Genomic DNA, 18,535 nt, shown 5'->3' on the forward strand with positions numbered 1-18,535 from the left:
TATTTTGTTTGGGAAATGGGTGCAGCGATGTTCGCGATTGGAAACCTATAAATACAGTACATCAGTTCATCTTCCAACAAGCTTAAAAAAAACATTCTTTGGTTTATTTTTCAACACAGCCTGAGGTCTCTAAGTCAAGCTTTCTTGCAATTTCTGTAAGTAGTCTTCAGGAAAAGTTTTGCAGGCTACTTGAAGGACATTCAAAGCTATTTTTTAGATGTTGGCTGCTTTTGTTCTGTTCTTTGTCAAGACGAGCACACACTGGTTCAGAGCAATTGAGGTCCGGGCTCTGAGGAGGCCAATCCATAACCAATAGTTACACATATTTTCTAACCAGGTAATCTTTTACCAGATCTGGGATCACTGTCATGCTGAAAAAAGAAGCCAATCCCAGTACGACACTTTCCAGATGATATTGCACAGCGGGTTAAAATCTGATGGCATTTTCTTCTGTTCATAATAGCGTCACAATTTTGACAAGATCCCCAACACCACTGGCTGTGTAGACACAACACTGGTTGATACCTTGAATTTACTGCTTGAATAATTCATTGGTCAGTGTTAAAAAAAATCCTCTGAAAATTAGTCAGTGACAAAGACTGGAATGAAAAAACAAAAAACAAAAAAACAGCCAAATGTGCAAATGAAAACTTTGAAAGACCTCCAGAAAGCCCCAAAGCCCAGAGAACTATTTAATCAAGCGCACCTAAAAAAAATATTACAAGTCAGTCACCTTGGAAGCAAAATAAAGGGGGGTGGTTCAAGACTTTTGCACAGTACTGTAGCTGTGTTACAGTTCACTACATTTGCCAGCTTTTGATCAGCTGCTCTAATGCTAAAGTCAGTCATCTGTGGAGAATTTAATGCCAGGAGCATTCTTTGCTTTTACCATGTCCAATTGACATTGATGAACACAAAGATATGTATTACTGGAGTTTAGTTCTTCCTCCGTGGCTGAAACCATCTAATCAAAACCTGCTTAGCCATGATATTAAAAACAACCCTTCGGTTATTTTACTGGTGTAAAACCATCATCCCCCTGTTTGAATCATCTGTACAAAAAATATAGTATCAAAGCTCTCAGTGAACATTTTATTCAGTTATCACCTGAAACATGAACTGGCAGCAATATTAATGTAACACAACAGACAGGAAACCCCAATATACCAAGTCTGGTGATGTCTACTTTTATTTAAATTAAATCATAAAGGAATTTTTAAAGCATTTTATTATTTACCAAAAACACTAACCTCTTTACGGAATTAGATTTTTGTCTCTCATTAACAATCACAATACTACTCAGAGATTCTAGGCAGCAGAGCACAGTAGGTCAAACAGTTCTGAAAGCATTTCTAAGAAATGGTTGTAAACAGAAGTCAAGGCACAAATATACTGCAACAGACATGGAAATGATACTATAAAAGTGAAAGAATGTTAGGTACACACATACTTTAAATATTGTTTAGAATTGAGCCACAATTTCCCCCCAGCAGGTGAAGCCATTTTTTATTTTTTAGCTTTTTAATTTTTTTTCCTATTTTTTTTGTTTTTGTTGGAATGTTACATACTTTGTGTGGATTACAGAGCTAATATTTGCCAAGTTGAGTCATGCAGAATATATACTTTTTGCTATGAATGATGAACTGATGTAAACATTATAACAAAAGCACTTTTTTTATGAATCATATTTTATGTCCATGCCTGTGCTTCAGCTCTTAAAAAATAAGCATCGTGTGATTAAAAGGTTAATAATTTGCACATTGGAATTTCTAAAAGTAAAATGAATGCATATATATATATATGCAAAAGAAAACATTTCCCTCCTCTAGTAATTGAAAATAAAGAAAAAAAATAAAATAGATGTTGATTTTTGTGGTCATAGCCCAAAGAGTTAATAACACGAGCAACTGGATCAGCAATTGTTGAAAATCTGCAAGGCTCGTCGGGTTTTCAGTCTCTTAGGTGTCTTTTTAAAAAGCAGATCAAAGCATAAATCGTGGTTGGCCAGTGCAGTCATTCATGATCCGTGTATAATCCCCCATCGCTATGGTCAGAGCGGTTCAAGTAATCCTAATAGAAACACAGAAAACAAACAAAAATATCTCAGTCATTTTGGTTTATGAATCCACATGGCTCTTAGTGACTTCAAGTCCTTTCTTCTTTTGACTCACCTCGACTCTCAGACTGATTTTCAGAAAAGGCCACAGTCCTTCAGGTTGTTCTTGATGATGACATCGGTGACGGCATCAAACACAAACTGCACGTTCTTGGTGTCAGTGGCGCAGGTGAAGTGGGTGTAGATTTCCTTGGTGTCCTTCTTCTTGTTCAGATCCTCAAATTTGGTCTGGATGTAAGTCTGGGCCTCCTCGTACGTGTTGGGGCCTGAGAAAAGTTTCAGGAGAGCTTAATCAGTGTGGAAAAGAAGTCAAATCTTTTTGCTGATAGGCAGAGACAGTTTCACTTGGCACTCATCCAAATCGACTCATTTCCAGCAATTCCTCCAAATCAAGTATTATTATTTCCTTATCCTGCATTGTAATTGTGCACCTAGTTGCAACTTGCACCTTTATGAATGGGCAGTCTGTTACATTTAAGTCAAAGAAGCCCCCGTTTTACTTAAGAACCCCGGGGAATGTTGTTTGCACTTTTCCTTTCTCACATGTAGCAGACGAGAGGTTACTGCCTGCTTCTAAAGAGTTCTCAAGTGAAGGATTTTCCTGATTAGAGCACGCAGCAGGAAGGACACATGGAGTGCATTTGCTTACACTGTACCAACGTGAATTTTTTAAATTTCATATTTTCATTAAAAATGGGTGTGCCTTTCTTGTGCAAAAACAGTACGCTCATTTCTGGCTTAGTGGAAAGCAAGTAGGGAGGAGGGGAGTATAATTTGCATCCAGAAGTTTTAAAGAAGATTTTGGGAAAGTGTTCTGAAAACACCTTCAGATTTTGTTTTCTAAAAAGTTGCTCATTTCTGACACATGAATGGACTGATAATGCACAAGAAATACAAACTGGGGCTAGATTTTGTTTCATAATTTCATGAAAAATATGGCTTGGCAAGTGAAAACAAGTGCAAGTCTCAAAACAGGTTTTTTATGTTTATCATTCTACACAGTTGCAACGTTATCACTGGGCTTGCTGTAAAGAATAAACACAATGACAAATGTGTTTATGATTGTGTTTGTACTGAGGCAGTCATACATACCAGTGTACTCAGGGAAGCAGATGGTCAAAGGGCTGTGAGCAATCTTCTCCTGAAACAGGTCCTTCTTGTTGAGGAACAGGATGATGGACGTCTCTGTGAACCACTTGTTGTTGCAGATTGAGTCAAAGAGCTTCATGCTTTCATGCATCCGGTTCTGGGTGGGCCGGGCACAAATGCAGAGATAAACAGATTATTAGAGAACACTACGAGACCACACAAAGGAAATGAGTTCACTGAAACCTCGGCCCTCCTTCCAGTTCTTTTCATTTTCGTGGGACTGGACTCCAATGTGAAGTTCAGCAACTGTTTTCTAAGTGTTTACTCACCATCTCCTCATCCTCAGCTAGGACCAGATCATAAGCACTCATGGCTACACAGAAGATGATGGCTGTGACTCCCTCAAAGCAGTGGATCCACTTCTTCCTTTCTGACCGCTGGCCTCCAACATCAAACATCCTGTACAAACAAACGCAGTGTAAACATATTCCTATGAGGTGGATGGGACTCAGCAATGAAGGAAACATTTTTAGGTCTCTCGACCTAGTTTCCCACTTCTACCTCTCTTCAGGCCTCTGTATTTCCCTGCCTCCTGAAGGCATTTCAGCACAGTGCAGCTGCACCGGTAACAAGAAGACTTAAGGATGACGCATGGTGCGGAAGGTTTCTCACTAAGATTATGTATAATTTATTCATGAAGATGGAGAGGACTTGGATGCACTAGTGAGGATGCTCATCTCGACTGTGCCAGACTCAATATTCCTTCTTTTCAGCTTCTCAGAAGATATAGTTGACCGTTTGTGACATCTTAAAGCAATACTCATATTATGACAGTATTCTTCCTGCTGAGCAGAATTTGATTCGCTACAGCAGCACTTTGGCTCTCCCAAAACAGCCAGCTTTGTGCCGACTGAAGCAGGGATCTTTAGAACAGTGACACACTTTACACTGTTTACACCACCAGTGTGCTCATCCACAGCACTGCTCCCATAGGTCATATATATCATACACCCCAGCACAAAAGAGACTGGATTAGGTAAACACGTCTGCATGGATTTGGTTAATTTCCTTTACAAAGGATTACTTTATATATCGAGGCACGAGTGTGATGCCTTCCACATGGGAGCCACACACTGACACGCTTATTTTCAGTAAAGTCTGAGTGAAGAGGTGTTGAATATTTTACAAATACTTTCCCCTGTTGTTTGAGTACTGTGCGCATCAGATATGAAGTATAATGTGGTTGTGTGTGGTTATAGCAATGGGGGTAACACCACTAGCAATAATCACAAACAAAAACATTTCTGAGAAGCATGGCTAGAAATCAGTGTTCAAATTTCCAAAACAGCAACAGTTTGCATTCCTGCAATTCTCTCACTGATGTGTATAATCCTGCAATGGCAACTATTCAGTCACTCAAATCCCACACGTTCCCACAGTTTACTCGCAATCACTGATATTGATCTTTCTGCTCATCACTGAAGGTTTTCCCCTCTTTTTTTTTTTACCCTATGAATCGTAAGTAGAAATGTGGCATTACAGTAATGGATGGCATGAGCTGTTAAAGGTTAAAATAATACTAATAATAATGGCCTCAATTGTTCAAATGAACTGGAAAATAAATAAATGTTTTCCTTTCTGAGAATTTTATGACTTTCAGTAAAGAAGAAACATTGTGTGCTGCAAAGAAGCCACAACAGTTACAGTGCAAATATAAAAGCATGATTCATAAGCCCATAAACACACTTTCTTGGCTGCTTTGGCAATATTCAAAAAGTTACTAGAAGTGGTGGAGCCCAAACTCTTTGAGGTCATGTATATAGAGTCACAACCTGACTTACTTGACTTAAGCCTTTATCAGTGAGGAATCATTCACAGTTACTTTATTTGCATTATAACAACTGAAAAAGCTAAATAATTAAATAGCCGCTGAAAATGGTCCTCGGGAACACAAGATTTTCAGTGTGACATGCACATTATGGACCTCTACACAGAACCTTTTGATGACAACTTGTAGTCAAAGCAGTAAACCATCATTTTCTAAGAAAGGCGTTTTTATGTGCATATTAAATAGAGCTTAAAGTGACATTATAAAGCCTGGAAGATCAGATTAGACTTCAGTGCTTTTGTTCAGTCATTTTTTGTTTACATTCACAATTGAATGTTATCAATATGTAAATAAGAATGCTCAGCGCAATCACAAAAATGCAGCACTACCCCTCAGCCTACTAATACACACACACCTATGGTATCAATTTAAAAATCCTGCATTTACAAGATTGTCTTAAAACTTGACCTCGAGGTCAAGGTCACCAGGATTTGAACTCGTCCGACCTTTAGCAGCTGCACCCAAGGTATCAATTTCAAGCCTCATTTTTTGAGTTATCACATTTACAAACTTGCATATCCACCTGCCCGCCTGCCCAGCGGTTTGACGACAAACCCCATCATCTGTTTATAGCTGGGGGGTAAAATGTAAAGGTGATGTGTCTCATGCTCTACGATTAACTGTATTATTAGATAAATGTTAAATTCCTGACTCATCAAATTCATGTCTTTTAGTTAGCATGCTTAAACAATTATTCACTTTTGATGTTTAAACAGTTGGGTGGGGGGGAGCAAAAAAAGTTACAGGTTACAGCCTAATGTATCTTTTTTAAATTTCGAATTTTGTTTCATAAAATTAGCTTAAAGAGCCGAGAAAAACAGTAAAAGAAGTCTTACTTGAAGTGCAGGTCCTTGAAGGTGAAATGTGTTTCCACAATGCCTGTGGTCTTGACTCGAGTCCGCAGCACATCTTGCTGTGTGGGGATGTAGTCTGGCTTGGCTATCCTCTCCAGGTCATTAAGGTAGCTGATGGAAGGATACAAACACATTACTATTTATCAACCTTGGAGCATCCTCCTCTAACCTAACAAAGGGTGTTTTATCTTGAGATACTTTGTTGAGGTAAGATGTGAGAGAATGTTCTTTCTGGTTCAAAGCCCCATCTGTTCCTGGAGACAGACGTGAGACATGTCTCATGCTGGCAGTAACAGCACCGGCAGCACATTGCTGTCTAAACACAGACGAATTTATGATCGTATTACATGCGTTGACATCCTGTCAGAGAACGCCACAAGACTGCTTGTCCTTTACAGTTTCTATCTACCCAATTGAATTTAAAAACAAAACAAAAAAAAACCCAGTCACGAATACTTAAGATGGACATAATGGGCTTTTCCTAACTTGAATTTTAATTGCAGACAATTAATTTCACTATAGGGATCAATTAATAGCATCTTAAATGTAACATACACAAAATTGCTCTAAACCAACTGAAAAGTTTTACAAATAATATTTGAAGCTTGCTTTAAAATGCCGCAAATGTCGCAACCTGCGGTTAGTAAAAGCTCAAGTTTCTTCTCATCAAACATTCAGCAATCATCAAATAATGCTGTATGATCAGCAGCTCAAATACAAAATTCTGCTGAGACACTGAGATCTTAGTCTTTAAACAGACACTAGCACAAAGGGACAGTGTCTTTTGTTTATCTCATCTTATCTCATAAACTACACAGAAAGAGCTACAGGGCGAACAATCTGTCCATCTTTTAATGCAGTATTCAGCTGCATAAAAAAAGAGTTACTGTGCAAGTGTTGGAACTTAATTTAATCTCCAACAACACCACAACCCAAGTGTAAATATTTGAGCTTTCATACCACTACTCATTCAGCATGCCTGACAGTGTAATCATAATCCCACTCAGCCCAGAGAGTGGTTTAGGCTGCTTTTGGAGTTCATACATCAGATTTAAGAGTGTTTGGTTTGATCATTGTGTTTATAAATCCTGTATATTCATAGAATTTGGTTCTTAACTGCAGTTGTTCTTTGGAAGGTTAGTGGCTTTATATTGTCACATTTATTACACAGTAGTTTAAGACACCTGTCACAAGGCTACAGTAGAGTGTAGAGTGGCAGACTAGAAATATTGCTGCACTCATAACAATTACAACACAAAGAAAAAACAGTTTATTGACAACCACGGTTACTTGATTCTTGAAGCTGATATTAACAGTTCAGAATATTGTAAATAATGAAACTGGAGCTGTTCTGCTGAGAAGACTGTGTACTGACAAAACTTCTAAAATACGTCAAGCATCTTTTACTCAGAGTAAAATATGTGTGATAGACCAATACTGACCCAGCTTATGTATATAGACGTGGATGAGAGAAAGTAATAACCTTAGGGGTAAAGCCTCTTTTTAAAAAAAAATAAAGAAGAAAAGAAGAAGAAAAGAAGAACAAGAAGAAGAAGAAGAGAAGATCCAGGGTGTGGAAGAAGAGAGGCCTCGGTTAATGTGCGCTGTGCCATTTTCTTTCTCTTTTATCTCCTCCTTTTCTTTCTCTCCCTCTCAGCAGGTGCTCAGATATGGATTATGGTCTTGTGCCAGACTCATTTGGTCCTCAACCTACTCACTCTGCTCTCTATAAAAGCAATGATGAAACACTGTAGTGTCCACTCCCAGAGGTGCTAAATGTGAGGCCGTGTTAGCAACATGTTTCAGGGTCCCCTCAGCTTTAACAAGGGCGATGAACACGAGACTGAGATGTTATGATTATACAGGCCAACACAAACACAGAACAATATTATTCTCCCTGGATGCTAAATATCACCTGGAAGCACTTAGCACTACACTGAAACCTCACAGCACAATCTGGAGGTGTCATCGATCAAAGTGTCATTATCGAAGGGTTTCTATTTAAACAGAAAGCAGTGCTGTTAATTGCTGCTGAAGCTTGTAGGGATATAGTGGTTAACAATGCTCTCTATTCCCCAAGACTCCCCCGACGTGGACGTGATAACCACCTCTCACCGGTAGCGTCTCGCATTTACCTCATTCTCTTCCCATTATTACACCAGTAGATTAGAGCGATGCAGCCAACAAATGGGGCACTTAACTGATAAGGGTCATTGAGCTAATTAAGACCTGCAGAGAGACTGAGCTCGACTCTGTTGTCCGTATAAGGCAAAGCCACTGATAAAATTAAACACTGTCTTCAATATTAATTACCATTACTGTTCCCTGCGCAAGCTTTGTCAGTGTTTGATGTGATGAAGTAGAGAAATATAAGACAATATTAAACATAACAAAGAGGAATCTAATAACAAGAAAGGCCAAACTAAAAAAGCAAAACAAATGGAAAGTAAATTAAATAAATAAATAAAAAAATACAAGTAGAACAAAAATAACAAAAGGTTTGGATATTGGGGATTAACCTACTTATAGCAGTAGTTTTAAACTTTAGCTCTGAATCTGGATTAAGGAATGGTTTCATAAATTAATTAAACATGTTTGTTTTTTTTAAACGCCTTACAGTGCCAGATACGCCCACAAATGTCTTCTTGTTCTTTCCACTCCCAGGTTATTAAGGCACTTACTAGGCTGCAGAGTCGTTTAGCTGGTACTCTCGGGCCCGTGTGAAGCAGCTCTGGACACCGCCATCAGCCCACAGTCGTTGGATGATGTTGGACAGGTCCTCTGGCAGGGTGCCCTGCTCTTCTGCCGCTCCTGACAGCGCAAAAAGTTGGCGAGCATCATCCTAAGGCAAAAAAACCCCCAAAAACCCCAAAACAAAACATACACATCAATATATAAAAATGCATTTATTCTTATTTTTCTTCATGAAGGAACAGACTGATAAGTCTAACACTGCAGGACTTTGCTTTCACATAGCTTCCATTGCATTTGTAGTTTGCATGGAAAAATAATCCTGGCTCAAAATACATTTTATAATTACGAAACATAAGATACTAACTTCATTAGTTAAATCAGAAAAAATATTATTACAGTAAAAGCATCAATTACTGAACCACAGAATTATTTTTTAAACCAATTAAGAAAACTGAAACTTGTGTTTATTGAAGCGCACAGCCAAGATTCCCTGGGTTAGTGATATTCTGATTAAAATCAGTTATTAAATTTGGTAACTGGTTATATGCCACTGCCACAGAAAAAACAAACAAACCTGCTGTTATTCCACGTATTCTGTGTGTGCTTATGGTAATTTTGCGTTTTAAAGACTGATATCTTGATCGGCATCAATTAGAAATAGCACAAACTACAACCCCTACACACTTCTGGTTTCATAACCGGACAACTTCTTTTTCTTTCCACATTACGTAACTTGAATTTCCTGTAACTGTACGACCTTCAAACAAGTCAATCAACAGGCTCGGGTTAATGATTCTCACGGCTTCATCCAGGCATACCCACAAAATGATGGTAAAAGTACGTGTATACTTGAATTTTCCCTCTCTCTCTGTCCTCTGTGTCAGTGTCCTGCTGCTCACCCTTACCCCTCGCAGTCAAGTTTACGGGAGGTAAACAATATTCTGGATTACGAAAACTCAAATCCCTCAGTGATGATTCAAAACAGGTATGTTTTTAGTGAGCTCAGCAACACACAGACATACAAAAGAGTTCTGTGCACTCTAAATCTTGTGAATGCTTCAGTGTGACTAAGATTAATCTGATTGATAAAAGGAGTATATGTCTGAAAGTGCCGTAACTGATCCTATATCAGTACCTTGCATTCACACTTATTTGGTAAACAATGAAGACGCATGTACACAACAAGTGTAGAGTAAAGCAGCTTGTTTCTTCTTGACCAAAATGATTGAAAGACACAGGATACTAAAAAGCTCTTTGCAGCTCACCACAATGGCGGTATGCTTAACTTAAATTACTTTTTAATACTCTGTCCGGCAGAACCCGTCATGCAACGCTTACTACCTTGGCAGAGCCAATCCTGACACACAACAGGCAGTTGTGTCAGGATTGGCTGGCGCACGCACGCACACACACGTTTATACAGCTACACTGAAATAAAGGTCACCCAGGAGGGTGAAATTTGGAAAATGTATCAAATGTGTTTTGAAACTCCAAATCAAGGATTATTCAAGTTACAAAACAATCAATGTTTCACAGCCTGCATGAATCTAAGATGGGGTGGAATATGAGGCAAAAATCACATGAGAAATTATAGCTCAGTAGAACAAATGATTTTGTTTCATGTTCTCTTGAGTAAAGACTGACTTTATTTCTGTGATCTTTTTATGGGTGGTACTCTGACACTGCAGGCTTCCATCTTCAATATCTGCTGCCCAGTGTTCATTTATGAATAGAATAGATCACACAGCACTTAAAGAGAAATTCTTGATCTGCATAATTTCTGCTGCCTCAAATCCTTAAATCCTCAGGGCAAGATATGAAGGGTTATGAAGAAGGCAGAGAGGAAAATTTTGGTAGCGATTAGTCAAGATGATATCACTAAAGCTTAACTGCACTATACTATCCTGCAGGTTTAGTATAACCTTGAATGGCAACGTTAAAATTACGTGGGAGCATTGGAGCACTTCGACCCTTTGTCTGCATTTTAATGTATATTTAACATTAATTATATTACAACAGGTGCACTGAGCAAAGTTTAAAAGTCTAAAGCTCAGAAGTTTCCAGTGATTTATGAAAAGAGCTGCAAAATCTTAACATTTTTGCATCACTAATATCATTTCACTCATATCTCGTTCTGTATTTTAAAGACATACCGCTCTGGCAGACTCCTCATAGTCAACCTTGAGGTTGGCCATGGCTTTGATGATAGCCATAATGGACTGGATTGTGTTGCTGTAGACGACCGCTCTGTACTGCCTACACTCATCTTCTGAGTATCCATCCTCGTGAATAATCCTGGAGAAAAGAGGGAAGGATGGTGATTCAGATAAAGCAACAACCCATACATAATTTATGTTAAAAAACTAAACCTAGCAATTATTCACAAAGCTGAATGCTGCTATAAAATAATGAAAAGTACTGTAGCAGACACCTAAAAAAAGAACCCGTTAAAACAATAGAAATGTATATTTCATGAGATTAATTTAAAAAAACAATAACAAAAACACACATGTGATGCTGCTGGTCTGAGCTACTGGGAACGTCCAGGTGTTTGATATCATTCAGTTACAAGAGACTAGAGCAAATATTTACTTGCTTTTTGAGTTGTACAGATACAACTGTAGAGAGGGAAAAAAGCATTTGTTTGAAAAGACAGACGCCTCTGGGCTGGAAACCAAACAGAACTATCTTCCCCAGCCTGCCTCAGCCAGGATGTTCAGTGGTTGTGTGATGTGCTGAATAGGACCTCATTAAAATGCAAGAGAGCCCACTGTGAAGCAATGTGAGGCACAGCCAAAATTACTGAAAGCGCATGGGTGGCTTCCTCTCACACTAAATGATTTTAGAGAATTACGTCCTTACAAGTGACAGTCTTGTAAGGCAAAAATAAACTTGCCATTAAAGTCTTTACAACTAAGAACAATCAGGAACTTGATATTTGGCACAAAACTGTTCAAACTCAAACCGATGAGGTTTCTCATGTGATGTAAGGCGCACAATGCTTGGGAGTTTTCCGCCATATTGGACATGAAGCAACTGCCAGTTGCTAAGGAAAAATGTATTCCTGGCTGGTTGGAAGTGATTCCTGAACTTTTCTGGCTCTTGCTATGTGAAATTAGTTGCAAAGAAGGTCCTACACCAAAAACCTCCTACTGACTGCTTTGGTTGCCTGTAGTGTTTCCATGTTTGTCTACAAATACTTGCCAACTGATCAGTAGTTCAACCTTTGTCTTTAAAGCAAAAGCTGTTCTGCAACAACTATGTTTTTTTGAAGGCAATCGATCTCTATGTCAACTTTGCGTCATACTTTTCATATTCACTACAGCTGTTTCTAGACGAGCTCATCACTTCCACCAAGTCCACAAACATACAGTCTGGATCAAAAGTTTAAGACCACTTGAAAAATGGCACACACACAAAAAAAATCATATTTTGCATGTTTGGATCTTAACAAGGTTCCAAGTAGAGCTTCAACATGCAACAAGAAGAAATGGGAGTGGGACAAAACATTTTTTGTGCGTGTAATTTATTGAAAACAACCCTGTTTTACAGCTGATCAACGTTTAGGACCACATGCCTTTAAAAGACCAAATCTGTGGATTCATTGTCATTTTCTGTCAGGTAGTCACACTGTCATGATATTCTGATGGCGAAGGCAAAAAACTGCTCTCTTTTGAACGTGGTCGGGTTGTTGAAATGCATAAGCAGGGTCTCTTGCAACGCGCCATCGCTGTTGAGGTGGGACGTAGTAAGACAGTCATTTGGAATTTGAGGGTTATGGAATAAAAATCTCAAGGGGAAAACCCAAAACAATTTCACCAGCACTGAGCTGGAGGATCCAATTGGGTGTCTGTCAAATCCTTGACCCTTACTGGTGCCGACTGCATCAGACGGCATCTGAGACTGAAGGGCTTCAAAAACAAAAACATCTTCAAAGACCTCGTCTCCTTAAAAGCCACAGAACTGACCGTTTGGACCTTGCAAGAGAGCACCAAACATGGGACATTGAAAGGTGGAAGAAAGTTTTATTCTTTGATGAGAAAAAAATTTCACCTTGATGGTCTTGATGGTTTCCAACGTTACTGGCATGACAAACAGATCCCACCTGAGATGTTTTCTAGGCGCCACAGTGGAAGGGGCGTCATAAGGGGCTGCTTTTTCCTTCGGTGGAACAATGGAGCTTCAGGAGGTGCAGAGGCGTCAAAACCCCGCTGGCTATGTCCAAATGTTGCAGAGAGCATCCCTCATGACTTAGGGCCCTCGTCTGTGTGGTGACGACTGGTGTTACAGGTTTTTTTTGGAGGTGTAGTCCTAAACGTTTGATCAGCTGTAAAGCAGTCTGTTTCGGTTTAAGTGTTGTTTCCAATAAATTGCACGCTCAAAAAAAAAGAAAAGGTTTTGTCTCACTGCCATTTCTTTTCTTTTTTCTTTCTTTTTTTCTTTAAAGAACTTTATTTAACAAATAATGAGTTTACAACATACAAACAGATGAAGTATACAGAAAAAAAGAACATGAACACAAAACCAGGGGTAAAAAGAAAAAAGTAATAATTATATGAATACACGCAAAAATTCACATATATATATTGTTTTGAGAGCCTTTTTGTTGGTGGAGTCTGATATTGATTGTATGTACAATTCCACATCCTTAAGAAAATGACAGAAATATGGTGTTTTTTTTAGTAAACTTACATTTATGGATAAATTTTTTTTAGCTAAAAGTATTAACAAATTTATTATAAAAAAAAAAACATTTATCATTCTTCTTGGGGAACTTAAAGAAAAAGAATAAAACATTTCCCATCATAATGAAAACTCCCTTAAAATATGGACAATAACAAACCTGCTAAATTCCTTCCAGCATCTCTGTGTAGAAGAACAGTACCAAAAAAGATGTCACGGTTTCTGGGTGATCCCCACAGAAAGTACAATTAGTATTTATGTCTCTTTTAAATTTTACCATGTAGTGACTGGCTGGATAACATTTATGTAGAATTTTAAATGAAACTTCCTTCACCTTATTTACAATCAAATATTTATGGGGGATCATCCAGACTGTCTTCCAGTTGATATCTGGAACATATCAGTTCCAGTAAGATATTATATATGGGAGAGAGACCATATCTTCTTGGAATAAACTACGTATTCTTTTATTGCTGTTACCAAGTTCCTGTGAAAAGCAGATTTTTCCTACTGCTGACTCAGCTGGATCTGGGAGGTCACTGCCATTTCTTCTTGTTGCATGTTGAAGGTCTGATTTGAACCTTGGTAAGATCCAACCAAGCAAAATATGATTTTTTTGCCATTAATTAATTGGTCTTAAAACTTTTGATTGGGACTGTATTAGTGACCAAAGCAATCACAAGGTCTTTTTTCCCCTCAGCTGATTGGGAAATACACATTTTTCCCTAAAAACCAGTGGCAGTCAGAAGACTGGTTGAGAGTCAATCAGGGAATACTCAGTTTTCCCTTATGAGTGGTGATGGTTGACCATTCTCTAGGGCATATGACTGGGAGCTTAGTCATCGAATTGTCACACATCCAAAATTACAGACAAGTTGACGTCACATGGTTACCGGTCACATGTTTACCGGTCACATGTTTACCGGTCACATGTCTGCAAAACCTCAAGATTTTATTTATATGTCAACACAGAAAGTACTCGCACATCATCCATCAAAATGCAACAACATGTTTGACTTCTGGAAAATTTATAAACACCAAGAGTATTAGAAGAGTGAGTGAATTTTCTTATTTTGATTTAGTTTTTATTAAAATAAAAACTAAATTATTTTAATACTTAGTTTAAATTTAGTTTTTATTAGTTAAAGTGTTAGCTTCAGTCTTTTTAACTATTACTTTGTTTTCTTTTATTACTGTACGGAGGGCATGTGTCAAAGGCTAGATTTGGGAAAAATCAACACGTTTTACAGGACTCACTCCACACACACACACACACTCCTCAGTGCCTCATCAGACAGCATCATTGTGTTTATTTTATATCAGTTAACTTCCCAAGTTCACAAAATACTTTCAGTTTAATTCTTTTCAAAAGACCAGTTTTTATTTTTATTTCTGTTAACTAAAATGTTTTGTCACATCTAGTTTTAGTATTTAGTTTAGTTTTTCTTAACTATATCAATCTTGTTGATTTTTTTCTCATTTAACCATTTTATGACTGCTGGTTTCAGCGCCTATAATGGTTGTCGTATTGGTCTGTGGTGTCATGTACAAAAGAGTGACATCCCCACAGCCTCGTCCCCATCTGTAGCGGCACTGAGGGCATGGGTACTTGCTACAATATTCTTTGAACAATTTTATTGTTTTTTGTTCTTAAGTTTTTTTCTCTGACTTTCACCAGCGGATGTGGTGTCACTTTTGGGCTGCCCCAACTTCTGTGAGGGCGACACCGGCGGGTATAATGGGCCTGTATGCACTGTGGACCGGAGGGAATTTTTTTAGAGAACTCAAAAAACTGTAATCCACTCATTTTGTCATTTCCTGGAAATGTCAAATTTTTTGGCAAGCTTAAGTTGTCCCAACCTGGATGTCTACCAGTAGAATTTATTTATAGTACTTATATTTTATTTTCAAAACTAGATTAAAAGAAACCCCCTCAGTAATGCTGCAGGCCCCCTGGGAGTCTCACACCTTTTTTACAACAAAAATTCTCCTTTTCATCATTATTAGTAATGGAAAAATTCCACACACCAAATATTAAATTTATTTTGTACTCTGACAAAGGAAGACAAAAATGTTGAATCTCTTTCTCTCTTTTTTTTAGTTACTCTGGGATTAATGCTAATGATGCATTGAAAAAAACAACAAAAAAAACCAACCCACAGCAACAATTAATGTGCCTGTGAGCAGGTTTTCAAGAACTACATGAGTGCTTAGTAAGCTGCAGCAAGCGAAGAAAATCTACACAATGTGTATGACCTGATGCGCATTTTATGCTTTCGTGCACCGGAAATAAATGTTCGATATCAGCGTAAGAGCGAGTAAAGAGGGTTTCAAAGACTGATGAGAGTGAGAATCAGTTTCATTTATGAGTACAGAGTAATCAAAGCCTATAAATACACAAGAGAAACCATATTAGTGCTTGTATGACTAGCTTCTCATAAAATTACCACATCTGTTGTAAATATTTCTACCAAACCTCTAAAAAAAATCCTTGTATCCTTATCAGATGACAGTTTCAGGTTATGAAGCAACCATCTGGCCTGCAGAATAAAAAATCATCACTTTTGACAAATAAAATTAACACTTGTGATAAATATATAAATATTCTGTGTATATTAGCTACAGTATACAGTTCCTTATAATTTCTGCTTTAAATGTACTTTTATTGTTATTGAACCACACACACCAAATATTACTGTTTCATAGTGGCACAAAGCAACAATTTGTCTTATTTATCTTTTAATAATGGAGCCTTAAGCCACTATTAAAGGCTCCATTTTTAAAATGCATAAAAGAAATATGTGATGTTTTTTTTTTTCCAAGATTATAGCTCTCTCACTAATTTGTTCGCACAAAACAAAAGAAAAACAGGTGGCTCAAGATGTACTTAAAATGAATAGTTAAACAACACCAATGGCACATTTATACATTCCTTATAGAATCACTTATGCTTAAAACATATACTGAATTGGCATTCATGATGGGAGGAAAAGCAAAACAATGAGCAGTCACTCACTTCATCTGCTTCACAATGGTGCTCTTCCCTGACTCCCCAGCACCTGCAGAAAGAACAAAAACAGGCAGAGGTTAAAAATATGCTCCTGTTAGCTGAGAAATGTAAACAGGCAGCCAGTAAGGCTGGCTCACATCTGGACCCTCGTCTTATCCCCTGCAGCTATAAGTCAGTTCTACAGTCTGAATTCAAAAGGCAATGCAGGGATCTGTTAATTTCACAGCAGACACGTCACAGCCACTCTCAAGAAACGACTTTTATCGTAGTTAACATTTTAATGGAAATGTCTTGCACTGACAGGATATAGGCTTTTCTTATTCTCTACTATGTTTATTCTAACAGCCTGAGGCGACCAGAGAGAGCTCATCTGCCACAAGGAATCTAACACTACACGCAGACGTACACCCAGGGGTGCCTGTCAGTGCACTCTCTGCTCGTACTCGCCTGGAGTAAAGTCTTTATGGGATGACCCTCAAAATACACTGCTACGCAGCATGCAGCACGCACAATCAAGCCCCAGGGTAGGAATGGGCCAAGATACTTTGCACAGACAGCTGTCAGCTCCTACTACTCCATGGTATACAAGTGAAGACACTAATAGATCACATGCAGTTCGCCTTTCAATAAAAACAGCTTACACAAACATCCAAAGATTTACAGTGGGGCAAAAAAGTATTTAGTCAGCCACCGATTGTGCAAGTTCCCCCACTTAAAATGATGACAGAGGTCAGTAATTTGCACCAGAGGTACACTTCAACGGTGAGAGACAGAATGTGAAAAAAAAAATCCATGAATTCACATGGTAGGATTTGTAAAGAATTTATTCGTAAATCAGGGTGGAAAATAAGTATTTGGTCAATAACAAAAATACAACTCAATACTTTGTAACATAACCTTTGTTGGCAATAACAGAGGTCAAACGTTTACTATAGGTCTTTACCAGGTTTGCACACACAGTAGCTGGTATTTTGGCCCATTCCTCCATGCAGATCTTCTCAAGAGCAGTGATGTTTTGGGGCTGTCGCCGAGCAACACGGACTTTCAACTCCCGCCACAGATTTTCTATGGGGTTGAGGTCTGGAGACTGGCTAGGCCACTCCAGGACTTTCAAATGCTTCTTACGGAGCCACTCCTTTGTTGCCCGGGCGGTGTGTTTTGGATCATTGTCATGTTGGAAGACCCAGCCTCGTTTCATCTTCAAAGTTCTCACTGATGGAAGGAGGTTTTGGCTCAAACTCTCACGATACTTGGCCCCATTCATTCTGTCCTTAACACGGATCAGTCGTCCTGTCCCCTTGGCAGAAAAACAGCCCCAAAGCATGATGTTTCCACCCCCATGCTTCACAGTAGGTATGGTGTTCTTGGGATGCAACTCAGTATTCTTCTTCCTCCAAACACGACGAGTTGAGTTTATACCAAAAAGTTCTACTTTGGTTTCATCTGACCACATGACATTCTCCCAATCCTCTGCTGTATCATCCATGTGCTCTCTGGCAAACTTCAGACGGGCCTGGACATGCACTGGCTTCAGCAGCGGAACACGTCTGGCACTGCGGGATTTGATTCCCTGCCGTTGTAGTGTGTTACTGATGGTGACCTTTGTTACTTTGGTCCCAGCTCTCTGCAGGTCATTCACCAGGTCCCCCCGTGTGGTTCTGGGATCTTTGCTCACCGTTCTCATGATCATTTTGACCCCACGGGATGAGATCTTGCGTGGAGCCCCAGATCGAGGGAGATTATCAGTGGTCTTGTATGTCTTCCATTTTCTGATGATTGCTTCCACAGTTGATTTTTTCACACCAAGCTGCTTGCCTATTGTAGATTCACTCTTCCCAGTCTGGTGCAGGTCTACAATTCTTTTTCTGGTGTCCTTCGAAAGCTCTTTGGTCTTGGCCATGGCGGAGTTTGGAGTCTGACTGGTTGAGGCTGTGGACAGGTGTCTTTTATACAGATGATGAGGTCAAACAGGTGCCATTCATACAGGTAACGAGTGGGGGACAGAAAAGCTTCTTACAGAAGATGTTACAGGTCTGTGAGAGCCAGGGATTTTCCTTGTTTGAGGTGACCAAATACTTATTTTCCACCCTGATTTACAAATAAATTCTTTACAAATCCTACCATGTGAATTCATGGATTTTTTTTTCACATTCTGTCTCTCACAGTTGAAGTGTACCTCTGGTGCAAATTACTGACTTCTG

At 38.7% G+C, this 18,535-nt stretch overlaps 1 protein-coding gene across 1 annotated transcript in view; it reads right to left on the minus strand.

Moving 5' to 3' along the window:
• Positions 1 to 1,164: 1,164 nt before the first annotated feature.
• Positions 1,165 to 18,535, minus strand: part of LOC102794484 (guanine nucleotide-binding protein G(i) subunit alpha-2-like) — a 59,540-nt gene continuing 42,169 nt past the window's right edge. Inside the window, exons 2-9 of the mRNA XM_006806690.3 lie at positions 16,341 to 16,383; positions 10,795 to 10,936; positions 8,629 to 8,789; positions 5,930 to 6,058; positions 3,535 to 3,664; positions 3,209 to 3,362; positions 2,172 to 2,382; positions 1,165 to 2,070 (exon numbers count right to left, since the gene is read on the minus strand). Of these exons, the coding sequence (XP_006806753.1) occupies positions 2,192 to 2,382; positions 3,209 to 3,362; positions 3,535 to 3,664; positions 5,930 to 6,058; positions 8,629 to 8,789; positions 10,795 to 10,936; positions 16,341 to 16,383 (950 nt within the window). The 3' untranslated portion in view covers positions 1,165 to 2,070; positions 2,172 to 2,191. The remainder of the gene's footprint in view (positions 2,071 to 2,171; positions 2,383 to 3,208; positions 3,363 to 3,534; positions 3,665 to 5,929; positions 6,059 to 8,628; positions 8,790 to 10,794; positions 10,937 to 16,340; positions 16,384 to 18,535) is intronic.

This window comes from Neolamprologus brichardi, chromosome 5 (genome assembly GCF_056152115.1).
Source record: "Neolamprologus brichardi isolate AB-2024 chromosome 5, ASM5615211v1, whole genome shotgun sequence".
Lineage (NCBI taxonomy): Eukaryota > Metazoa > Chordata > Actinopteri > Cichliformes > Cichlidae > Neolamprologus > Neolamprologus brichardi.